General features: G+C 44.5%; 1 protein-coding gene across 1 annotated transcript in view; it reads right to left on the reverse strand.

Annotated features, from left to right (window-relative positions):
• CACHD1 (cache domain containing 1) overlaps window positions 1–22,591 on the reverse strand; it is a 207,939-nt gene extending 185,348 nt beyond the window's left edge. Inside the window, exon 1 of the mRNA XM_047727145.1 lies at window positions 22,346–22,591. Coding sequence (XP_047583101.1) covers window positions 22,346–22,591 — 246 coding nt within the window. The remainder of the gene's footprint in view (window positions 1–22,345) is intronic.
• Between the last annotated feature and the right edge of the window lie 837 nt (window positions 22,592–23,428).

The following is a 23,428-nucleotide window of genomic DNA, read 5'->3' on the forward strand; positions in this document are numbered from 1 at the left end:
AAGGTCCCAGGGGCAGCATGGTCTTCTCCACTTCTGTTAACTCTAAAGATAAGGTACTGTGGGGCTGTGTACTCTGTAAAAAATAGCTTACTGCTCCTGTGTGACTTAAGATGGAGGATTTCAAAACAGAGGAAGGTACCTCCAAGATGGAATGTAATGAGCAAGAAAAACTCACTCCTGCAGATGAGCCCGGAGAGATCTGGAGCCCAGACCCACTTGGTGTTGTCCGAAGGCATTCAACAGACATGCAAAAAGGCTGAGAAAGGGGATACAGGCCAGAGATGCTGGTCAAAGACCTGTTCTAACAAAACAATGGGAGAATCCAGCTCCATGGCATCAAAAGAGAGGGTTAGCCTTCCCTCTATTTTTCTCAAGTTATAAAAAATGCCTTATTCCTCAAGGCAACCAGAAACTCGAAAGGCCTTTCACTAAGGATAAAACACCCCCATGTATATAGGTGGTCTATACAGTACCTACAGAATAGAGCCAACTCTTCTCCCTCCCCCCAAATAAACAATGCTGCCCTGATGAAAATTGTTTTTATTCCAAACTTCTAAAGAAAAAAAAAAAAGAGTCATCTTTTTAAATTCATAAGGAAACATTTGAAAGTTCCAGACTTCCAAGCCATCTTTTAAGAAAAGGGAGTATAGGATTTCAACACAACAAAGCTAATGTCTCACTGCTAATTTTCATTAATATAACAAAGCAGGGCACAGTCCTTGAAGAAAGGTACCTCATTTCCCACTGCTTTGGGAAATTTTCATTCATTGACCGAACATCTACAGTTTGGATGTTTATTTGGAAGCAACTCCTGCCCAAGCCCTAAAGCAGAGCCACGGATTTAAGGATCATTATTATACAGTCCTCTCACACTGGTCTCCAGGCAATAACATTAAAAGTAAATAAACCTATCTTATTTAAGCAAAGTTTTTCTAGATTCCATCTTTAAATTCTTACAGGACCCCACAGGGTGCAAGGGTCACTAAAAATGGGCAGGAGCTTTCAGTCCTACACTTGAGAGAGAAAAATGTTGTTCTGTATCCATATTCCCATTGCTATTCTACTGACCTCCCCAAAGAATAAGACCTTATGATGGAAAAGCAGGATACAAAGCACTTTCATATTCATACTCCCCTGGGTCTTCACGGCAGTCCTTCAAGGACCCTAGTATCCCCACTTCACAGATAAAGAAATGGAGGCCTGGAAGCCAAGTCCCTCAGCCTTAGCACAATCCTTTGTCATGGTTCTTGAAAGGGTATTTCTCAGACTCCCTGAATGCGGAACACCGTGTGAGCAGAGTTCTGCTACGGCCACAAAGGGCATTCCCTTCCCTCAGATGTCTGAAGGGCACACATCTTCAGAGAAGATGGAAACTCATCAGCTTGAGAAAATGCCAAGTTTAAAGTGAGCTTGTTAGAGAGGGAGCTATCACAGATTATTAATTTAGCCTTCTCTCCCAGCAAGTGTTTGATGTAAATGGCAAGGGTTCGGAGGTCAAAGAGGAAGAAGTATGTGCTTTAATTTTTCCCCCCTAGAGGTGCATGAGTGTTTTCTATTAACAAAAACCCTGTAGCCAACAAATCCTGGGCTTGGATCAAACGTCCCTCCATCTTTTAAGTTATAACATCACAGGGAGACATTTCAAGAGGAAACCGGGCCCAGTCAGACCTGCAGTACCAGAGAGAGGGCTGTTCTGCCCTTTGGGAATTTGAAAAGTATCTTCCCTTTTGCTGAAACTGCTTAGCCACAGACAAAAATGTTCCCAAAGAGTTATTCTTGTATAGGCAGGGGCAAAACTGGAAAAGGGGTTTTTTAAAAAAAAAAAAAAAAGGCAGCAGCAGCCCTGGGGAAGAGCTGAGCTAGAACCATCTGTACCTAGAAGACCAACTGCTTTGGCCAAAGTTCCTAGGAACAGACATTTTGGCCACAAGCTCAATCCACTGGGCTAGGTCTGAGTTAAAGGAGAGGAGCCGATAGTTCACAAGCGTTTGGCACAGTATGTGGTACATAGAGAATGCTTGATAAGTAACACGGCACACGGCCTTCTTCCATGCCCTTAATGACACAGGAGGTTCGTCCTACTCATTTCTTATCCCCACATACACCCAGGACCCTCACTGCTACTCAAAACCTAGAAATGGGGCGTGTAGCATTAAATCCTAAGGACCCAGCGACACCGCTCTTCGTAAAGGCTAACACCCTGTGAGACCCTCTGGCATCAGGCACTACACCAGGCATGCCCTCAGACCTCTCAGAGCCCTACAGCCACCAGGAGTGCACCCCCAATTTTGACAGGAAGAAACTCTAAAGCTCTGAAGAATGGGAAGCTTGGATTAAAACCTTAGTTACCCTAAACAGGCTTTTGTGAGTTGGCCTGGGAACTGGGTCTGCTTTTATTACCCCTCCGGCTGAATGTTGTTCCAAACAACAGACTTCGCCATGAGCTTTGGAAGCCAGTGTTTGTAAACTGAGGAGAGCTGGAACTGTTCACATCTCTTGACACCTTCAGGGAATGCCTCTGCACTCCTTAAAAACAGCTTTTAGTTTGAAGTATATCCACAAAACCTACAAGAAGATAAACAGCCCTTTCCTGACAGGACAGTCCTAGGAGACTGGAGAATTGAGTCTCAGGCAGTTCAGTGAGGGGGAGAAAAAAAAAGAAAGAAAAATCCAACTTAAGGGTTTATAGGAAACACACAGAGGAAGAGTAAAGCATAGAAATGGTTTTCAGGCCACTTGTGAGTCTTCTAAAAAACGTCCTAAGGAGGAACAGTGGCTTGGGAGAGACTAGCACACAAAGAGTTAAGCCCTTAGGCAGGCCCAGCAGGCCACGTGACCCATCCACAGCCAGCAAGCCAACTCTTGACCACTGCGTTGGCATAATTTCCCTGAACTCCCCCTTGTCCCCCTGCTGTTCCCAGGCTGCCTTCTCATCTCCCCAGGAGAAGGTCTGCTGCGGGAAACCAGGCCTACATTCCACCGACTATCTTCGGCATCCACAAGGATGCCTCCCCAAGTAGCAGACATTATGTAGATGAGAAATGAAGAATTTTTTCATCATTTACCTGATTTCCCTGGCTATTTTCTTTAGATACCCAAGAATCCCCTCTCAAGTTTTAAAGGGGGCTAGTTATACAGTGAGATAAAGATTTTGAGGAAAAAGGCATTTGTAGAACCCTAATATGACATAACTATGAAGAACTAGTCCAATGTCTGTCTATACAATCCAATCTGATGTTAGCCTTGTAACTGAGAGAACCAATGTTTAAAAATCAAATTCTAATAAACAGAAGATACCTAAAATGATGTTGTAAGACACTGCTTGGTATTTAAATCACGTTGAAAGAACGGAGTAACAACATCAGTTATGTCACCAGATTTCTCATCTCCTGATTCAGTGTCACAGAAATGGCACCACATACCTTTACTTCTGTAGTTTACAAATGTGCTATAAATAAATAAATAAATAAAATTTAAAAAAGGAAAGAAAGAAAGAAAATTCAACAAGAAATTCACCATATTACATTCAAATCCTGTAACTCTTGAATAACATCAAAGAGAAGACAAATTTTTGGAGGGTAAACTAAAAAAGGATACTTTTCATACCTCACCTCCTTTCTATTTTTCTGTGTTATAATTAGATTCCCTAAACGATTAATTTGATAACTTTGTCCCAAACATATGGTAATTGTCCTTATAATTATGCATCTCTCAAAAATCATGTACTGAAATCCAATAAAATTTGTATTTGTTTATCGAAACTAATGGGTACTAGGTTTTCAAATAATTCAATGAACTAAATGCAAGTGGTTTAATGACCACATCAGTATCAAATTCTCTTTTTTGCTTTCCTAAGTACCATGAAACAGAAACAAGAAATTAGAGATGGGCAAATATAGATTGGTCAAACACCTGAGATGTGCAGAACACAGATTATAAAGAATCTGTCACCAGGTGCTTAGAAATGGGGTTCTATCCACAAAAGAAAGGTTATTAATATTTATCTATAATAACAGGTTTACAAAAAGTAAATGCCACCAGCATGGATAATTCCAAACCAAAATCACCTCACATAAACATAAAATTATGTTCTGATATATAAAGTAGCAGAGCTGCCTTCTAAACTCATTGATTTGAGTTCTTTTCCTAACCAAATAGACCCAGATTATCATCATGCTGCCATGAATCAAGTACGTCCTATGTTTCACATTAAGTGCTCAGTAAATATTTAAAAAGTGAGAGAGGAGAATCCACTGTAACTAGGACACTAGCCAAAAGGGTTAAAACCATTCTCTCATTCTACTGCCATCCGAACGGTCAGTGAATCCAGGAAAGGTCTGTGTCATTTCTTTGCGCCCCAAATCACTAGATTACGTAGCAGTCAGGAGATTCAGGTGGGGTCAATTAATGGGGAGTTAGATCCCGATTAGCACAAAATAGTGGAATCCTGTCCTCTTGCATTTGCTAACCACAGTCAAGTCCCATTAGGGTAAGCCCAAGGCACCCTCCAAGTGAGTGGAGGAGGGAAGGGTCTTCTGAACAGTCGCACGTCCTGCTGAGAGGCCTGGAATCCCAGCGCTCATTTTCTGACACAGTTAAAACCAGCCTGAGGATAAGCTAACACCTAAAGGGCGGCAGAGCCTGGAAAGAAAGATGGTAGGGAGGAGGCAGCCAGGGCTCTTAATCAAACGGTGCCTGAAGCTCACACTATCTGTAAACCTTTTTTTCAGCTAGTTTAGCCAACAAGCTCGCTCACTTTAAGTTTTAAGGCAGCTTCAGTTGGGCTGGGTTGTTGCTCGCAACTCAAAACACCCTAACAGAATCCGAGAGGAGGAAGAGGAATCTATGATGTATGTACACTGCTACTCTTACAACAATCCAGAGTTGAGGCAGGCATTATTTTGCGGCTAATAAAGTGAGAAAATAAGGCTATGGAGAAAAAGAGAGAGAAAAAAAAAAGACTTGTCAAAAATTACACAATTGGGGGCACCCGGCTGGTTCCGTTGGTAGAACATGCGACTCTTGATCTTGGGGTTGTGAGTTTGAGCCCCATGTTGGGTCTAGAGATTACTTAAAATCTTTTCTTAAAAAAAAAAAATCTTTATAGTTACACAGTTGGTAAGCAAAGGTCTCAACTGCCTTTAATGATCACTTGGCAGAGAACATCTGTAAATATGAACAAGATTACCACTGTTCTCTCCTATTTTTTATAAGAAAAGTCTTCTTTCCTTGATTCTTTATTCCTGTTGCAGCTGTCCTACTTTCTTTTAATAGCCTTAGCCCAATGGGCCTTTGTTGATATACACCACTAATGACTACAATTTCATCATATTCAAATGCAAACACAAAGGTGTATGGGACTCTACCCTTCCATGAAGAATAAATACCTTCATTTCTCTAACTGGTCTCCCTATCTCCATGTCTGCTCTCCCCCACCCTCAGCACATACATACACCAGGGTACCAATAGCCACAGGGATATTTCTTTCTTTCTTTTTTCTTTTTAAAAGATAGATTTATTTATTTATTTATTTGACAGATCACAAGTAGGCAGATAGGCAGAGAGAGAGGAGGAAGCAGGCTCTCTGCTAAGCTGAGAGCCCGATGTGGGGCTCCATCCCAGGACCCCAAAATCATGACCCAAGCCAAAGGCAGAGGCCCAACCCACTGAGCCACCCAGGTGGCCCCACAGGGATATTTCTAAAGCACAAGTCAACCACGTCACTCACATGCCTAAAATCCTCCACTGGCTTCCCATTTCAGCCAGAATAAAATGAAAACTTATTGCTTTTCTCCACAGTGATCTAGCCTTTCTCCTCTTCCTCCCCTCTTACCTTATTTCTGTGCCTTCTTTTGGCCTCTCAAACACACCAAGTTTGTTTTCCCCCCTCAGACCCTGTGTTTTCTACTCCTTCCCCCAGCTTCTCCCAGGCAGCCCCCAATACATCCCCACATCAAACACCAGCTCTTCCCAGAGGCTGCCTTTGAACCCTACAATAAGCTACTTCATATTCACAGAACTCATCAGGGCCCAATGTCCCCTTTATTTGATTTCTGCATATTTAAATATCTTCCTCTTATACAAAGTAAGACCCTCAAAGGCAGGGACTCTGTTCTCTTCATCCCTATGTCCCACAACTCGAGCAGAGCAGGAACATTACAGGAGTGTAATCCACAGTCACTAATCAACTGATTGACTTAATCTAAGCACCTACATGGGCCACATTAACCAAAACTCCTCAATAGGGCTTTGTTTCTAGCTGAAAACAAGAACTGCAAAATCCACAGCTATCTTTTAAAGATTTTTATCTTTATCTGGATTATGGTTCATTCTTTCTAATCCTGGTCATTATTCTTTGATAAGAGCGATTTTTTTTTTTAAGTGATCTTGTTCTCACAACAGATTTTGGCCCCTCCCTAAGGAAAATAAAAAGTCCATCTAAATTAAAAAAAAAAACCAAAAACCAAAAAACAACCCTCAAAACTCAACAAACAGGCATACTGGAACTTTTAAAATGGAAATTTTCTAAAACTAGATGGTATCCATTATACAAATCTACAAAATTAATAAAACCAATAAATTAATTTTTTTAAAAGTCAACAATAAAGAACCCAATTTAAAAATGGTCAAAAGTTGGGGTGCCAAGGTGGCTCAGTCCATTAAGTAGCTATCTTCAGCTTGGGTCATGATCCCAGGGTTCTGGATCAAGCCCCATGTCCCTGCTCAGCAGGGAGCCTGTTTCTCCCTCTCCCTCTGACTGCTCCCCCTGCTTGTGCTGTTAAACCTGTCAAGTAAATAAAATCTTAAAAAAAAAAAAAAATGGTCCAAAGTTTTGGCATTTCACCAGAAAACTACACACACACACACACACACACACACACACACACACACACACTAATGGCAAACAGGAACACTGAAAAATGCTTGGCACCATTATTCACTGGGGAAATATTGATTAAAACCACAATGATTTATTACTTCACATTTTGTAACAGCTAACGTTACAATGACTGACCCGATCAAGTTCTGGTGAAGACAGGGAGCAACCATGATGTTCCTACATTGCTGGTGGAATAACAAAAGGATAGAGACCCAGGGGTGCCTGGGTGGCTCAATCTATTAAGCGTCTGCCTTTGGCTAGGGTCATAATCCTGGAATCTGTCTCCCCAACTAGTGCCCTCCCCCACACACAAATCAGGCTCGTGGCTTCTCCCTCTGCCCCTCACCCTGCTTACACTCTCTCACTCTCTCAAATAAAAATCTTTTAAAAAATGCTAATGATATAGACCCTCTGGAAAGCAGACTGGCAGTTTCTTACAAAGTTTAACATATGACATAGTAATCCCACCCCTAAAAATGTGAAAACTTATGTTCAAACAAGAACCTCTACATAAAGGTCTATAGTAGGAATGTTTATACATTTAGGACTTTAAGAAATCCAAATCTTTTCAATTAGAAACAAACCAGTGTGTTGGTACACACAATGAAATTTTATTGAACAATAAAAAGGAATGAACTGTTCATATACACAGCATGGATGAATTTCAAATTACGCTAAATTTAAAAACCAAGACTCAAAATGCAAATCACAATGCAATTATAGCGTATTCTAGAAAAGACAACACTACAGAGACAGGGACCATACCAGTAGTGTTCAGGGGTTCTAAGTAGGGTGAAGGGAGGACTGACCACAAAGGAGCAGGATCAGAATTTCGGGGGTGATGAAAAGTATTCTGCATTGACTAGGATGACAGCTGCATGACTGCTCATTTATCCAACTTCATGGAACTCTACACCACAGAATACATTTTCACACCCATCAGGATGGCTGTTTTACAAAATAAGTTTTGGCAAGGATGTGGAGAAATGAAAATTCTTGTGCATTGCTGTAAGAATGTAAGATGTCAGTGGGGTGCCTGGGTAGCTCAGTTGGTTAAGTGTCTGCTTTCAGCTCAAGTCATAATCTCAAGGTCCTGGGATCGAGCCCCACATCAGGCTCCCTGCTCAGCAGGGAGTCTGCTTCTCCCTCTCCCTCCATGATCTCTCTCACTTGCTCTCTCAAGTAAGTATTTTAATATATATATAAAATGTCAGTTACTATGGAAAAACAATGGGACTATTCCTCAAAAAATTAAACAGAATTATGTGATCTAGCCATTCTACTCTGCATATATACCCCAAAGAACTGAAAGCAGGGGCTCAAACATTTGTACACTCATGTTCATAGAAGCATTATTTACAGCAGTCAAAAGATGGAAGCAAGCCAAGTGTCCACTGATAGTTGAATGGACAAACAAAATGTAGCACATACATACAATGGTAATTATTCAACCTTAAAAAGGAAGGAAATTCTAATTCACATTAAAACATGAATGAACCTTAAGACATTATGGTAAATAAGTCTGTCACAAAAGGACAAATATTGTAGGATTTCACCACTTAGTCTAATTCATAGAGGAAAAAAAAATTAATAGTTACCAGGGGCTGCAGGGAGAGGAAGAGAGATTTTTAATGGGTACTTAGTTTCAGTTAGGAAGATGGGAAAGTTCTGGAGACACTGGTGGTAATAGCCACACAATGTGAAAGTAGTTAATGCCCAGAACTGAACCATTAAAAATGGTTCAAATAGTAAACTTAATTTATGTATATTTTACCACAATTTTTTAAATAACATGAAAAAATATTTGAGGACTTCAAAGATTTGGTTATAAAATGTCAAAGCCACATTAAAAAGTAATTATTACTATCTACAGGGAGAAAAAAATACTACATTTTACTGTATGTAACTTAAATGAATGTAATGCGGTATAGGCAAAGTACATTTGAATCATTACTGTAGGACCTCATTATTGTACTCAGTTGACTCTACAAAGTTTGGGGGGGGGTTATGTTGGGGGTTTTTTGGCCAAAAAATAACATGGGAAGCACGAGTATTTTTTAAGTTATAACGAACTATGAAGCTACATTTAAATTTTTCTCCATGATCTATCTGAATGAAGCTGCAGTCTCTTCGCTCTCCTCTCCCCCACCTGGAAGAAACAGATGGCCTACTGGAGATTTTCCAGTTTCCAGACCTCTACAAATCCAGGGTCTTTCACCCTGAATCCTCACCCTTTTAATGGGACCTATCAATAAAGTCACGACCAGAGTTAATGGCAAACAACTATACTTGCGTTAAATTGGACTAAGAATCCAAATTCTTCACTTGAGGCACCCTTCCGCATGCGTGCTAAGTCAGCCCCTGGCTTGACTTCAGTTCTTCAAGTAGGCCACAGTCCTGCCCCTCAAGACTTGGATGGCTCACTGGGATGCTAGTCACCGCCCCCCCAACACACCCCCAATCCCTCCCTCGATTCTCATTCTTCCTTGGGCTGCTCCCGACTCCTCCCCTGACTGGCTCCTTCTTTTGTGAGGCTCCCCAAACCGCGCCCACCACTGGCTCCTCCTCTTTCTACAAAACCCATCAACCCCTCCTCTGATTGAGGTGGTGCCCAAAAGGAGCCAGATTCTTTCCCATACTACCCAGTCCAGAATTGTCACTCCCACTCACCCTTGTCCAGTACTTACTTTATTGATTTTAAGTACCGGCACCATTCCACATGAAAGCAGGAGTGACTGATACAAGCTCCCTGTGGGAGGTTAGGGGGGGTGTGACAAACAAGGTAAGGAGAGAGTGAAGAGAGGCAAAGCAGGGTACTGTTAAAGGTGACCCAAGAGAGCTTCTTGCTATTCCCAGGCAGAGGGAACAACAAGTTCAAAGGCTCTAGGGCAGGTGTGTGCTTGGAATATTAGAGGAATAGTGCATGTGTGAGTGGGAAGGGTGGCAGCTGGGTGGGGTGAGGGGAGGTAAGGCCACAAAGATACCAAGGACTACGTCCCATGTGGCTGTAAAGACCACTGTAATTTGGGATTTCGCACTGAGTCAGACAGGAACCTTTGGAGAATTTTAAGGAAAGAAGGGACATTCTGACCCCCCACACCCCCACACACACACCAAAAGATTTTAAAACATCTCCCCGGTAATCCTTCTAATAGCCCTGGTTTCCTTCTAATACTATTCAAAAATTAATAATTTTCTTCCATGATTATCTCTTTAATGTCTATTTTCCCTAATAGATGGTATACTCTATGAGAATAGGGCTCGTGTCCATTTTTTCAGTCACAAACTGAAATCCAAGCACAAAACCTGGCATATAGTCCATGCTCAATAAACAGTTAAGCTAATTAATCAATTCTAGCCTCTAGGATAAAGTAGCTCTAAGTACGTAATCTGCAAACACACACATCTTCGCCTTTGTTATATTCCAATATACATACCTCAACTTTCTCTCACACAAAGAAATTAGACATCAGAACCAATATTTACAAGTCCTAATGTGCTTAATACTCTGTTAGACATTTTCACCAATCTGAAACATTTTAAATCTTTGGTACCAAGTAAAGGCTCAAAACCTTTCACTGAAAGCCTAGAGTGAGTAATGAAATGGACACATGAAACAGTGGCAAAAGCTAAATTTGCAGTAAACACGAGAATGTTACAAAGTCTGCTATTGAAAGCAGGCCACTCCATTTCTGCAGTCCAAACATTTTTCGAGTCCTCACCATGTGCCAGACAAACAGGACTATATAACCCACACCAGGACTACAAGATGAATAAATCTGGGCATTTCATTATGGGAGTTCATGCTCTAATAACTCACACCTGTACAAAGCTTTACTGTTTGTAATTCTTGCCCACATTATCTCAATATACATTTTAGCAAAACAAACAAACAAAAAGTCTAAGTTTCCTTGATGGTCGTATTAATTTACACTAACGCCAGGGATCTCAACCCATAACAAATATGACTGGTTCACCATCAGTACAAAGTCTGGTTCCCTGTCACGCATCTCCTAACCCCCGCCCAAGGATACAGAAGGGTAAATATCCCCATTTTACAGAAGGTCAATGAATCAATTCTGGATCCACGAGCCAAGATTGCCAAAAACCTCAATTCTCCAGGTTTTCTCCAAAACCACCCAGGGCAGCAACAACCCAGTGACCTTCCTCTAGCAAGAAGGGAAAAAAAGCAAAGAGTGAAAAAACAGGCTCTCTCCCTTAGCAGCCAAGGGCAGGCCTCATTCAGAGGTGACATCCAAGCAGAACACGGTACACACCCCACTTCAGCACCACCTACTTCTGGGCTGCCAGAAGAGGCCCCGCCTTTGGAAAAAGCCAACCCAATAAAAGTGGATGAAATGAGGACAAAGGAGTCCAGTATCTTGGCAGGGGCACAGGGAGCAATCCAAATGGGCAAAAACATCCCATAAAGTTTCATCTGAGTTACCAAGTAATTGAGGATGGACAAGAAAGTCAACAGGTCCTTCTAGACCTCTCATCTCCTAGAGATGAATGTAAGGATCACAGAAACACTTTTAAGAATATTTAAATATACGCACATATTCTACCAATAAGGCAATATATATTCCACTTGTAAATATTGTAACATTTATATTAGAGAGGTGATACACTTCAACATTTCTTCTTCAACTGTCTTTTCATGGTTAGACACAGCAGTTATTGTCAAGACTTTATGACATCCCTGGGATTCTTGCCCCCACCCCCCAAACCCATATGGAATCCTCACTTTATTTTCAAGATATATGCAAATACAAAGACTATTTAAGCTGGTTAATTATTTTATATATGGAGTCAGGGCAGACTGATGATGAATCTGTACCTCACTGAATTTACGGATCACTAATTTCTAGCCATCCCTCTTTTAAATGAAGATTTCTTAAGAAAGAAAGTTGGCTATCATACACCAGACTCAGTTTGTCTTGTTTCCTGAACATACGCCTTATCAGCTCTGCCACAGCTGAAGTGATTCCAAATTGCTTTATGACACACTTGGATTTTCTCCCACTAATAATTCCTCCTTCCTGCCCATGACTGGCAGGCTTCTTCCACACTGCAGTAATGTGGGACAGCTAATTATCTACCAATCCACCTTGCTATTCCACACTTGGCAACTTTTATCTGCACAGGACAGCTGCACTCTCCACGTTTGAAGTAAAATGTCAGTCTCCGCTAACGCAACAAGACTTACATCACTAATGATGTCTCTACACTTTGAAGAAACAACTCAAAGCCTAATTAAAAATTCAGATTCATTCTCACTGGCTTGCCGATTTTCACTGCCCTTCCACCAGGGCCTTGAAAGTATTTTTTTTTTTTAATACTCCATGCAAAAATAAAACTTAAAAAAATATCCAAGGGGAATTAAAAAAAAAAAAAAAAGTGCTACGGTGTTGGGCCTTGACAGAGTCTTTAAAATAATTGTTATGGTTGGAACAGAATCAAGACGTTATCACACACAACAGATAATAACTTAGCCACTGGCTTCTTCTCTACAATTACAATAAAACACACGATTTCCAGGCAAATATGGACCGTAAGTTACTTTTCAACGATCCACCCCAGTATTTAGGTGTCGGAATTTTTTGAACTGTAACTCAGAAATCATTTGACTATGTAATCTGAAGGAGGGAAAAACTCCTTTTGAACTCAGAACAAAGTGGGCAGGGTAAAGAGGCATTCAAATGACATTTTATTTTGTTTCTTTATCAAATCAAATAAATAACTTCTCCAAAATAATAATTTTATTTCTTTTCCCTTGGTGAAAATTAAAAAACAAAAAACAAAAAAACACCAAACTTCATACTTCTAATGACTAGGGAGATACAAATCCTGAAGTCCAAAATATAACTTTGCCTGAAAATTACAGGTAAGATTTCCTTCTGTAGACTTTACATAAACAAAAACCAAAAAACCAAAGTTCCTCCCTTGAAGTTTTGGTTTCTTTTTATGCTTTACCTTTTTAATAAAAAATTACTGATGGTGGCACAGTACATAATTATAAACAAAAAGACCATTTACAATTGCTCTTTAAAAAAAAAAAAAACTAACAACACTGCCGAAGTCTCAAAATTTTTGTTTCATCTGTGGCTCACCGACTTTTTAGATATTTAAGTAACAACTCATCAAAACAAAAACAAAAACCCAGTCAGTTGTTGAAGTCCACTAGGAGCTTTACATGCTCACCCATAAAAAACCTCGCACCCCCTCAAAGAAATGTAAATGTCCTTAATTAAGTTTCCTTTCCATTTTAAGGCAAAATTCTCTTGTAAAAATGGAGCTCCCAGTGCTGTGAAGTGTGTAAACCTGGTGATTCACAGACCTGTACCCCTGGGGATAAAAATATATTATATGTTTATAAAAAATAAAATTAATAAAAAAAAAAAAATGGAGCTCCCACAGGATAAAATGGTGTAAAGAGTCAAAAAGCAAGAGTCTTAAGACCAACATTTGAGTTCTAAGTCTACCACTTACTACTGGTGTGAGCCCCAGAGAGCCACTTCCCTCACTAGGCCTCAGTTTCTCATCTATAAAAGAAGGGAGGTAGCAGTGATGCTCTCCTCTTCTTCCCAGTCCTCATGTCACCCAGTGATCTGAGGAGCTGAAAGGTCAAGGAGAAAAGGTGTCCCAAGGGCAGGCCTGCTGAGCCTGGATTCGTACACCTGAGGGCTGACCTCAAGAACACAGTGGAAAGCCAGGCAGCCTGCCTTGCAGCCAAAAGCAGAGAGGCCACAAAGCAGGCCCTTTCTGAACTGGACTTGGGGAGGCAGAGCAAAGCTATGGGACAGGCCCTAGCAGCTGGTGGCAGCTGGTGTCTGAATCCTACATCACTTCAGCTGAGTTTTCTAGGTACCAAGCTTTCTCCAGATTCCTGGTTCTTTTCCCCCAGAGTACATCTCCAAATAAAGGATACTCAGGCACGAGAAGGAGCAAGTTTCCAACTCAAGCACTGCTAAGCTACCGCCCGCCATGTTGAAACAAAGGGGAAGACCTATTTAAGAAAGTAGGCATGCAGAGAGAAACTGTGTACTGGCCACATCGTTTAAACCCTAATCCCTAATCCAGTGACTGCTCAAAGATTACCCAGACTGTTCAATCACTTGAGGCAACAGTTCCTTTCTTGCTCAGCTAATGTAACTGGGTGTTTTTTACCCACCATATAAAAAGTCTTAACTGACATGAAGGATCCAAATATCCCACAACCTGACCTCTGTCTACTTCTCCAACCTTTTCCTGCACTCTTCCTTCCCTCTGGCTCTCCAAACTCCAAACCTTAAAGCCAGCTTTCCATTCCTCAAAGATACCATCACAAAGGGGCCCTCTGGGACCTCTAGTCTTCAACTAACAAACTCATTCCTTCCACCTTTTCTGAAAAGCCTTCCAGAAGAATCCCTCACCACCCTCTAAAACATTAACATCCCTGACACACTTTCCCCAGCATCTGGTAACCCCTCTCTCATTGACTGCATTGGAAATTAACTGATGGAGATCTCAGACATAACCCAGTGCCTGGCACCAAATATTCAACAACTATTTGCTTATGGTAACAGAGAGTTCATCTCCCAAATCAATCCAATTTATTTTTTTTTTAAAGATTTTATTTATTTATTTGACAGAGAGATCACAAGTAGATGGAGAGGCAGGCAGAGAGAGAGAGAGAGAGAGAGGGAAGCAGGCTCCCTGCTGAGCAGAGAGCCCGATGTGGGACTCGATCCCAGGACCCTGAGATCATGACCTGAGCCGAAGGCAGTGGCTTAACCCACTGAGCCACCCAGGCGCCCAAATCAATCCAATTTAGAACTCTTCTATCAGAAAGTTTTCCTTTCTTTTATACAGAAATTTGTTTCCCCATAACCTTGACACCCAAGCACTGATTTTTACCTCCTGGAACCCACTGAGTAATTTCAATCCAGGTACTGCAAACTGGTGGCCTTTGGCCTGATCCAGCCCACAGACACATCTGGTTTGGCCCACAGTTTGTGTGTTTTTGTTTTTTTGTTTTTTTCCTTAAATTTGAAGTAGTTGCCAACACTTTTAAGAATCTAGAGTTTTGGGGTGCCTGGGTGGCTCAGTGGGTTAGAGCCTCTGCCTTTGGCTCAGGTCATGATCTCAGGGTCCTGGGATCAAGCCCCGCATCTGGCTGTCTGCTCGGCAGGGAGCCTGCTTCCCCCTCTGTCTCTGCCTGCCTCTCTGCTTACTTGTGATCTGTCAAATAAATAAATAAATAAATAAAAATATATATTTTAAAAAAGAATCTAGAGTTTCGTCTAAAAACCGGATATCCACCTTCTCCTGAAGAACAGTCACATGGCATCACTGGACCCACACTGACCAGGGGACAACAACTGAGGAGGACAGTAGTACCTGACAGTTTACAACAGCCAATGCCATTACCATTCCCCACTGACCCACACCTGGCCTACCTCACTCATTTGGTCTAACTCACCCGTTTGCCCCATAGTTCCGCACTTCTATCTGTCATCTAGATCTCATAGTTCAGCATTTCTTTCTACTCTGTCTTGGCCCACAGAAACTGCTTTAGCCTCCCCAAAGAGACATGAGCTCTCAGAGGGAAAGCAGTGGGTGTTCTAGGCCTCTCTTACACACTCCCAGCCTCCAATTCTGCACAGAAGTACCCAGGGAACATTTGCTGACAGGCTCTTCAGGAGACAAATACGTATACAGCCCACCTTTTCCTTTTCAACCTTCTTCTCCCCCACTTACAGCTTCTCTTTACCTGTCCCTTCCTCACTCCTGCCTCCTCTGGAAGGGGCAGAGAACAGAGACAAGGAGAAGATGCGGTCCATGAGGCAGCAGTCACATATGTGTGTAGAAACTAGAAACTGCTCACTATGAAAACAAGGATCCTCATGGCCTCGGGCAGAAAGCCAGATGTGAAAATGAGGACCAGACCGCTTGTGTGAGGGAGGCGGGGAGAAAGGGTCCCAGAGGAGGCCCCCCACAAAAGAAGCTTGGGCATTACTTCTGGAAGGGTGAGGAGGTTGCTGAGCAAAGATACTATTTATAAAGAGCTGGGGGTGGGGGGTAGGGGAGGATAGTATTGCTCAAAATCTCAGACATGTCACCATAAAACACTTAAAGTATATGCCCTTCAAATATCTGTCTTGATCTGTGGATTGTAAATTCCATATATAGTATACCATTATGGATCTTATAAATATTTTAAAATGCAGTATTAAGGATGCAGTTTAAACTGTTCTGGATTTAAAAAAATAAAGTATTATGGATGAAATGAGGGGAGATCTGGAATTTGCTTCAAAAATAATTGGGGGTGTGTGTGTGTGTGCAGGCACAGGCAGAGAGAAAAGTAGCCTGACCAGGAGTTGCTAACAGTTCAGCTGTGTAAGAGGTACGTGGGCACTGTTATGCTATTCTTCTGTTTTTTTTCCTCCAAATCTTTGTAATGGAAAGTTTAAAAGTCCATACTATTAAGAACCCCAAAGGATGGTTTTGCACCACATCCCTAGGTCTGTACACCTCACTTCGGCAACTCCTGGGACAAAGGACTGACCACATTGAAATCTGCAGGTTCTGAAGACTTGATTTTGGTGTCATTCAGGCTCAGGAGCTACATGTTTGTTGCCTTCCAGGTTCTGTGCCCAGACACTAAAAAGACAGTCCTGTACTCTCATTTACCAACTGTTCCTATGTTAGACCTTATGCTAGACACTTACTTTTAATACCTATTTCCAGTCGTTTACACTATAATGCGTGAAGCATGAAGACACTAATGTTCAGAGCAATTTAACAACATGCTGAAAGTCAACATGAATATACTTGGCTGAGTCAAAACTGTTGCTTCTGTTGTCCCTTCCTACTTTGAATTTCAGTGTTTTTTTACACCAGGTGAAAGCAGATCCAAAATAAATCCCACTGCACATAATACCAGAATTCCAGAGTTCTGCAAGGTTCCTGTCTGCTCATCCACTTAAGCTCAAGGAAGGAACTCCTCAAGCAGCAACCAGAAATAGCACCAAGTAATAAAGTGTGAAACCATCCCCTCCTCCTCCCCCACACACCTCCAGACTCAAGCACGACTGGCAGGAAAAATAGAAGCACAGGCTCGATGCCAACTAAGACAGGTATTAGTGGAGAGGAAGTGGACAGAGTATTAAGCACAACAAGGACAGTCCACCAGAAGTCATTCAACATGCTTTTCCTTGGCTCACTCTTACTAAGTTCAACTCAGAGTCATCTATCAACGGTCAGTTTTCCTCTACTCCACATACTCAATTTCAGAAGAGAGTAAGGCAGCAGTTTTCCCTGCTAGGGCTTATACTGTACATAGGGCATAGATTAAAACCACATTATTTGCAACTAGAGGTGCTTTCTCCCCCCATAAGACATTCAATATTGCTTAAGCACACATTCCCATTATCCTGAAGTATGCCATTCCTGGTGCAATAGACAGGATTTAGGAAAAAATACACATCTAACCTAAACATAACTGCAAACCAAGATTCTTGAGTCCAATAACCACAGAAGCTCCTGTGAGAGCGGCCAGTGAGCTAAGATACCATATGAAGAGGTCCAAGAGTCCTCGCCCATTCCTACTCAGGGCTTCAGGATACCCACTACTCTGTTCAGTGCCACCAAAGGGTATGAGAACTGTTCGGCGAACTCCTGATTTGGTCAGCCTTCGTGTTTGAGACTGACTTTCAAGACTGACCTCTCTGTGCATTCCACCGCCTCTATCTCTTGCCAGCCCCCAGATCAGAATGTCTCTTTTCCTACTGGTCTCCATCATCAGTTCTGAGCTGCATCCTCCTTATATTCCCAGGAAGTCTAACCCACCACCCTTCACTGCGGAGAAGCCCCCTGCCCAAAGCTTGCTGAACGTATGCAAAATGAACAATGCCTTTAGGCAATGCTGTCTGTTCTGGTACATACAAAGGCCTCCCCTTTCACTTTCAGCAGCAGCCACCCATTTCCAGCTTCGCTTTAGATTTTCAAATAGCACCTCAGCCAGGCTGAACCCTTCAGTTCCTAAAGTCACATCTGTCCTGGGTGCTGCTCTTGCTCCGACTGGAGTTAAGCTCTAGTTTGGGCTTCTGGTACTTCTGCCCCATCCCACCCCACCCACCACCCCCACCTTCCAGGCCCCAAACAGCAGCTGTCTGACCAACCTGCTGGTGTGTCTGTTAAGTTCACAGTGACTATGCCCAGCCCAACAGAGCTGTGTTAGAGCTACAATCAAGGCAGGCACACTGGCCAGGTGCCAGGCCCTTGCTGTTAAGAAGCCTGTATTGTCATATAATGTTAAATGGGCCTTATAAGTGCCTGGTGAAATGGCTGCCAGAGCCAGATAGGCTTTCTCACAAGCGGACATTGTTATTTAACCATTTTCCCTGAGCAATCTTCCCTCCTCCTCTAGATTACAAACTCCTCCAGCGGCTATGCCAAATACCTCCCTGTAAATCCCTTCAACACCTAGCATAGGGTTCTGTGCACAGTAAGCTTTCAATTAATAGTTCTCCATTTAAGAACCACCGCATTCGCCAACACTTCCCAGCCCCAGCTTCATGTGAGCAAATGCCTTCACGTGTACTATTTCCATTAAGTTCACAGAGCCAATCTCCAGGAGGAACCATCATCCCCAGTCTTGCAGATAAAGATCGCCCAACTTCGAAGTAGCAGAGCTGAACCCAGGTCTCCAAATGGTCAATATCAAGCCCTTCCCACTCCAAGCTGCTGCTTGATAAAAACTTGTTGCAGGAGCAAATAGGCAGAAACCCATCTGCCTTGCTATAGCCACTCTGTTCCCCACATCTCAATGTTGATGGCTTCACTCCACCAGACACCTGAGGAGATGATGATTAGGTTTTTGACTTTTGCCGATGATGTAGGATGTCTGCTACCATGGTCCGGGCAGTGGGGGGGGGCGGGTATTATTCAGTGGCAGCTTTCCCAGAGCACTGGCAAAATTAGTTGGTGTGCAAATCCTTTAAAATAGTTTGTATTTTAGTCAATCAGAGAAAGACAATTATTACATGATCTCACTGATATGAGGAATTTGAGAGGCAGGGCAGAGGGTCATGGGGGGGAAGGGAGGGAAAAATGAAACAAGATGGGACCAGGGAGGGATACAAACCATGAGAGACTCTTAACCTCAGGAAACAAACTGAGGGGTTGCTGGGGAGTTGGCGGGGGAGGGATAGGATGGCTGCGTAATGGACACTGGGGAGGGTATGTGCTATGGTGAGTGCTGTGAATTGTGTAAGACGGATGATTCACAGACCTGTACCCCCAAAGCAAATGATACATTATATGTTAATAAAAAAGATCTTTATTTTGTCCATTACCAAAAATGAATGGCAAGAACAAACAAAAAACACCCAACCCAAGAGTCAGCAGACTTCACGAGAAAACCTTTCCAAGAAAATCTTTAAGACAGAGGGGACGGTTTGAAGGGCTGTCTATCAGCTATGCCACGGGAAACTACGGCACTGAAAGGCGGCCTGATTTTTGTTTTTGAGAAATTACCCCTTGACCTCCCGTGAGCGGTATGCGCTGCCACTGGAAATGCTTTTTGAGGCCCCATTTGAGGGCTGCTTCGCAATTTCTCAAAATTAAAAATGGTCTTTGCAGAATTTCTGCAGCAGAAGGGATTGAGAAGTCTGAAAATGGGCTTTTTACGTGTAAACTGACCCGCAGAAAGTTTCTCATCAATGAGGTGCTCTCCTGAAAGGTCTGCACTGTGCTCCAAATGCCAAGGTCAAAGGATCCTTAACTGAGCGGGAATATTTTTCTTCCTTGCAAAGAGACCTAACCTCTCCCCAAAACCCCTTGTATCTGCCCATCTTCTCCCCACCCCCTTCATCTACATATGGAAGTCTGACCCTGCCCGCCCTTAACACCCACAAGAGGCTACCCTACCTCTGAATGACAGAACAGCTTTACGGCTATAAAATCCAACATTCCACAAGGGAGGACTCTATAATCTGCACTTTAAATACCTAAACCCACGTAATTTCAGACCCATTGAACAAATCCCAGAGGTTTACAGAGGAAAATGTGAGGCTCCAAATCTTTGTTCTAAGGGCCAAAAAAATCTAACCCGCCTTAGATTTCATTTTACAAGTATTCCTCCCCGCAAAAGCTGGCAGTCTAACAAAATTAAAAAGAGACTCTTTCCCCAATTTTCCCAGATGGAGGCAAGTGGCAGATCAATGTACAGCTCAAGGAGAGGAATTTAAATACAGTATGTGCTTCTCCTTTCAAAAAAGGAGAGAAGCCACTTCACATTTTGCCAGACAAAACCCTGTCCCCAGGAGGCCAGTTTCCACAATGAGGTTGCAAAGGTGCTAGAAAGAGGCCAGTAGGGAGGAGATACAGGGCCATTTGGGTACCAACCCCCCACAGATCAGAGCTTTTCTTCCAAAGTGTCTCCTTTTCAACAGGGAAGCCTTTTAAAAGTACATTTGCTTTGGATCCCTACCTGAATGACAATGTGTTGGGATCCAATTTCACCTTTTGTCAAGGATCGGGTGAGAAACAGTAAAACTGCTGTCACCATCCTAGAAAAAGCCAAGTCCTTAATTTATATAGGGAAGGGGCTGGGGGGCGCTTAAAACCCCTGGTCCAGCCCTAGCGATGGGGTGAAGGTGACAAATGTCTCCTAATCTTACAAACAGTCTGAAACTCAAACATATTAGACTTCCTTTATTTAAAAAGGTGTCACTATGCAAAAACATAATTGTTTGGGCTCTGAATTGAAACATTCACCACTGGGAGGAGGGGGGTATCTTAGTTCCTTCCTAACATTTTAGTTCCATTTCCTCTAAAAGTCACTTTGCTCCTAAGAACTCTCAACAACCATCACAAAACGCATGTAGAAAAAGGCTAACAGAACCTGAACCTGAAAAACCTCCACAGAAAAGGGCAACTAAATGATGTATCCTAAAGGCTCATCTATTGTTATGCAAATGACAAAAATATCCGACTCTATTGCACTTTGTGGCCGGGTGTCTGCAAATACAGAATTACCTTTCAAGCAAACCATCCACTCCTCAATCTCATCTAAAAACAAAACAAAAAGCCCAACCTCTTTCACTACGGTGGAAAAGGTCTAAAGGAGTGGCTTTAGGAAAATTGTATCATTCTGAGAGACGACTCAGGGATGCGGGGGAGGCATCGTAGGGAGAAAGGCTTTGGGGGGGGGGGGGAAGACATCGGAAACCTGAATCCCAAAGTGACTCAAAACACCTCCCCCCGTCGGAGGTGGAAGGGTGGTCACAGTAGAATCGAAATCAGAAACCTATTCCGAGAGCACATTCCTGGAAACTTCGCTCTTTCGAAGACCACATTTATCACCATTATTGTTGTTAGAATGCATAAGGGAATAAGGTTATTTAACGGAAGAATGTTATAGCAAAGGTTTCAGACTCTTAAGGTCACCTCAACCTCTCCTAATCGACTGGGCCTTTCTGGCCTAATAATAATAATAATAATAATGGCAGGGTAGAATCTCCAGGTGGTTGCTGTTTAGCAATTTTTACTACTGTTACTAGTATCACCTTCAGGATTCCTTCTTAGCCACGGACAATCTTTCTGTAAGCCCCTTCCTCCACTGGGGAGGGCCAACATGGTAAACATTCTAGGAAAATGGAAACCTTACTCAGTGTTCCCCCTTTTTCCACCCCTTCCCCAAAAGCACACACACAACAAAAATCATACAGCGGAGAGTGCGCAAACAACAGCAAGCAACAGCGGAAAGCAGTAAGAAAAGTCCCTCACACGGAACCGGAGTCGCGAATCTACCAGGCCAGCCCCTCCCCCAATGCACCCTAGCCGGGAAAGGGACCTCAGAGTCCACTACCGAGGCCGCACTCCGCCGGGACCCAGGTGGCCCGGGAGCAGCTGCGCACGCTGCGGTGTCTTCCTTCCTTTCCGGCGCCCATCCGTGCGCCTTGGTCTGGGGGACACAGGGAGGTGGTCAAGGGCGTGGGGTAAGGGAGGAAAATCGTCGGAGCCAGGCGGGGCTGCCCCGGAATGGGTACACAAAGAACGAAGGGGAGTTTGCAGGGTCAGGAGGGTGAAAACACGACTGAGCCGGGAGGGGAGAGGGAGGGTGCGGGGGGGAATACGTTCAAATTAGGGAAGAGGATTCGAAGGAACCACTGAACCCTCGCTGAGATAAAGGAGCTGGGGTGGGGGGCAGTGTAGAGTGGGTTCCGTGCAAAGGGCAGGAGCCTCTGCAGAGGAGAAAGGGAGAGGTACCTGTGTGTTTGAAAGAGGAGTTGGTGTGTAGTCGGGGGGTGAGGGGAGGTCTGAGCAGAGGCGTCTGGCGGAAAGGGGGCTACGTACAGACCAGAGAGGTCTGTGCGTGGTCAGTGGGACCTGTACTGGAGAATGGGACCGGGGTCTGCGCATAGGAGAAAGGCAAGATGCCTGGCAAGTTTGGGGGGCGCAAAAGGGGCCACTTACCTGCATAGTGACGACCCCCAGTTCCTCGGCCGCCAGCCTCCGCATCTGGCTCGCCAGCACTTGCGCCTCGTCCAGGATGGAGAAGTCGGCGTCGGCCACGGCGCCCAGCAGCCAGCACGCGCCCAAGCAAAGCAGCCAGAGGGGCGGCCGCCGCACCCGGGCCCCAGCCGGGCTGGATGAGCCCCGGCAGCCTCGGGCCAGAGCAGCCGCCCCCGCCGTCTCCTCCTCCTCGGGCTCGCGGGCCATGCTGCCTCCCCCCACTCCCCGCCGACGGGCTCAAGGCGCCGGGAAGCGGGGAGGGAGCAACGGGAGGTGTGCCCAGGGCCCGCTCGGCGCACCCCGCAAAACTTTCTTGCCCTGCTGCAGACGCCTCCGCGCGCCGCGGCGGCTCCCAAACTTAGGGGGCGCCCGGCTACAGCGCGGGAGCGCGGGCGGCCACCATCGCCGGGCTCTGGCGGCGGGCGGGAGAGGAAGCGGCCGCCCGAGCGCTCCCAGGGACCCCGGCGCCGGCGCGGCCCCCGCGGCGCGGCGCGGCTCGGGTCTCGGAGGGTGGCGGCGCGCGGGCCGCGGGGCTGACAGTGGGAGCGGCGAGCCGCCGAGCTTTCGCTTCCCCCGAGTCCCGGCGCGGCGAGGCGGAGGCGGCGAGGACGGGCGGCGGCACCGGCGGAGGAGGAGCGGCGCCCGAGCTGCGAGGCTGGGCAGGCACCCGAGCAAGGAGGGAGAGGGGAGGCTTAAAACACACGCGCACACGCGCACACACACACACACACACGAAACAAAAAACAAACAAACAAAAAACTGAAAGAAAGCAAGCAAACAAGCGGCGGGGGGAAAGGGAGGCGTCTGGTGCCACCACGCTGCACTCCGGCTCCGTGCACTTCCCGGCGCGGCCGCTGCCGCTGCGGCGGTGATTTATGGAAGGAGCGAGAGAGGCGGGGAAATTCCCCCAGTCGCCCCTCCTCTCCTGCCCTGGCTCCCGCCTTAGAACCGGCCCCCCGGACGCCGGGGGCCGAAGAGCCGGCTCGCTGCTCGGGTACCAGCCCTGCCGGGGGTGGGGTCCCTCGGACCTTCTCGTGGCTGGGG

Source organism: Lutra lutra, chromosome 4 (genome assembly GCF_902655055.1).
Source record: "Lutra lutra chromosome 4, mLutLut1.2, whole genome shotgun sequence".
In the NCBI taxonomy this organism is placed as follows: Eukaryota; Metazoa; Chordata; class Mammalia; order Carnivora; family Mustelidae; genus Lutra; species Lutra lutra.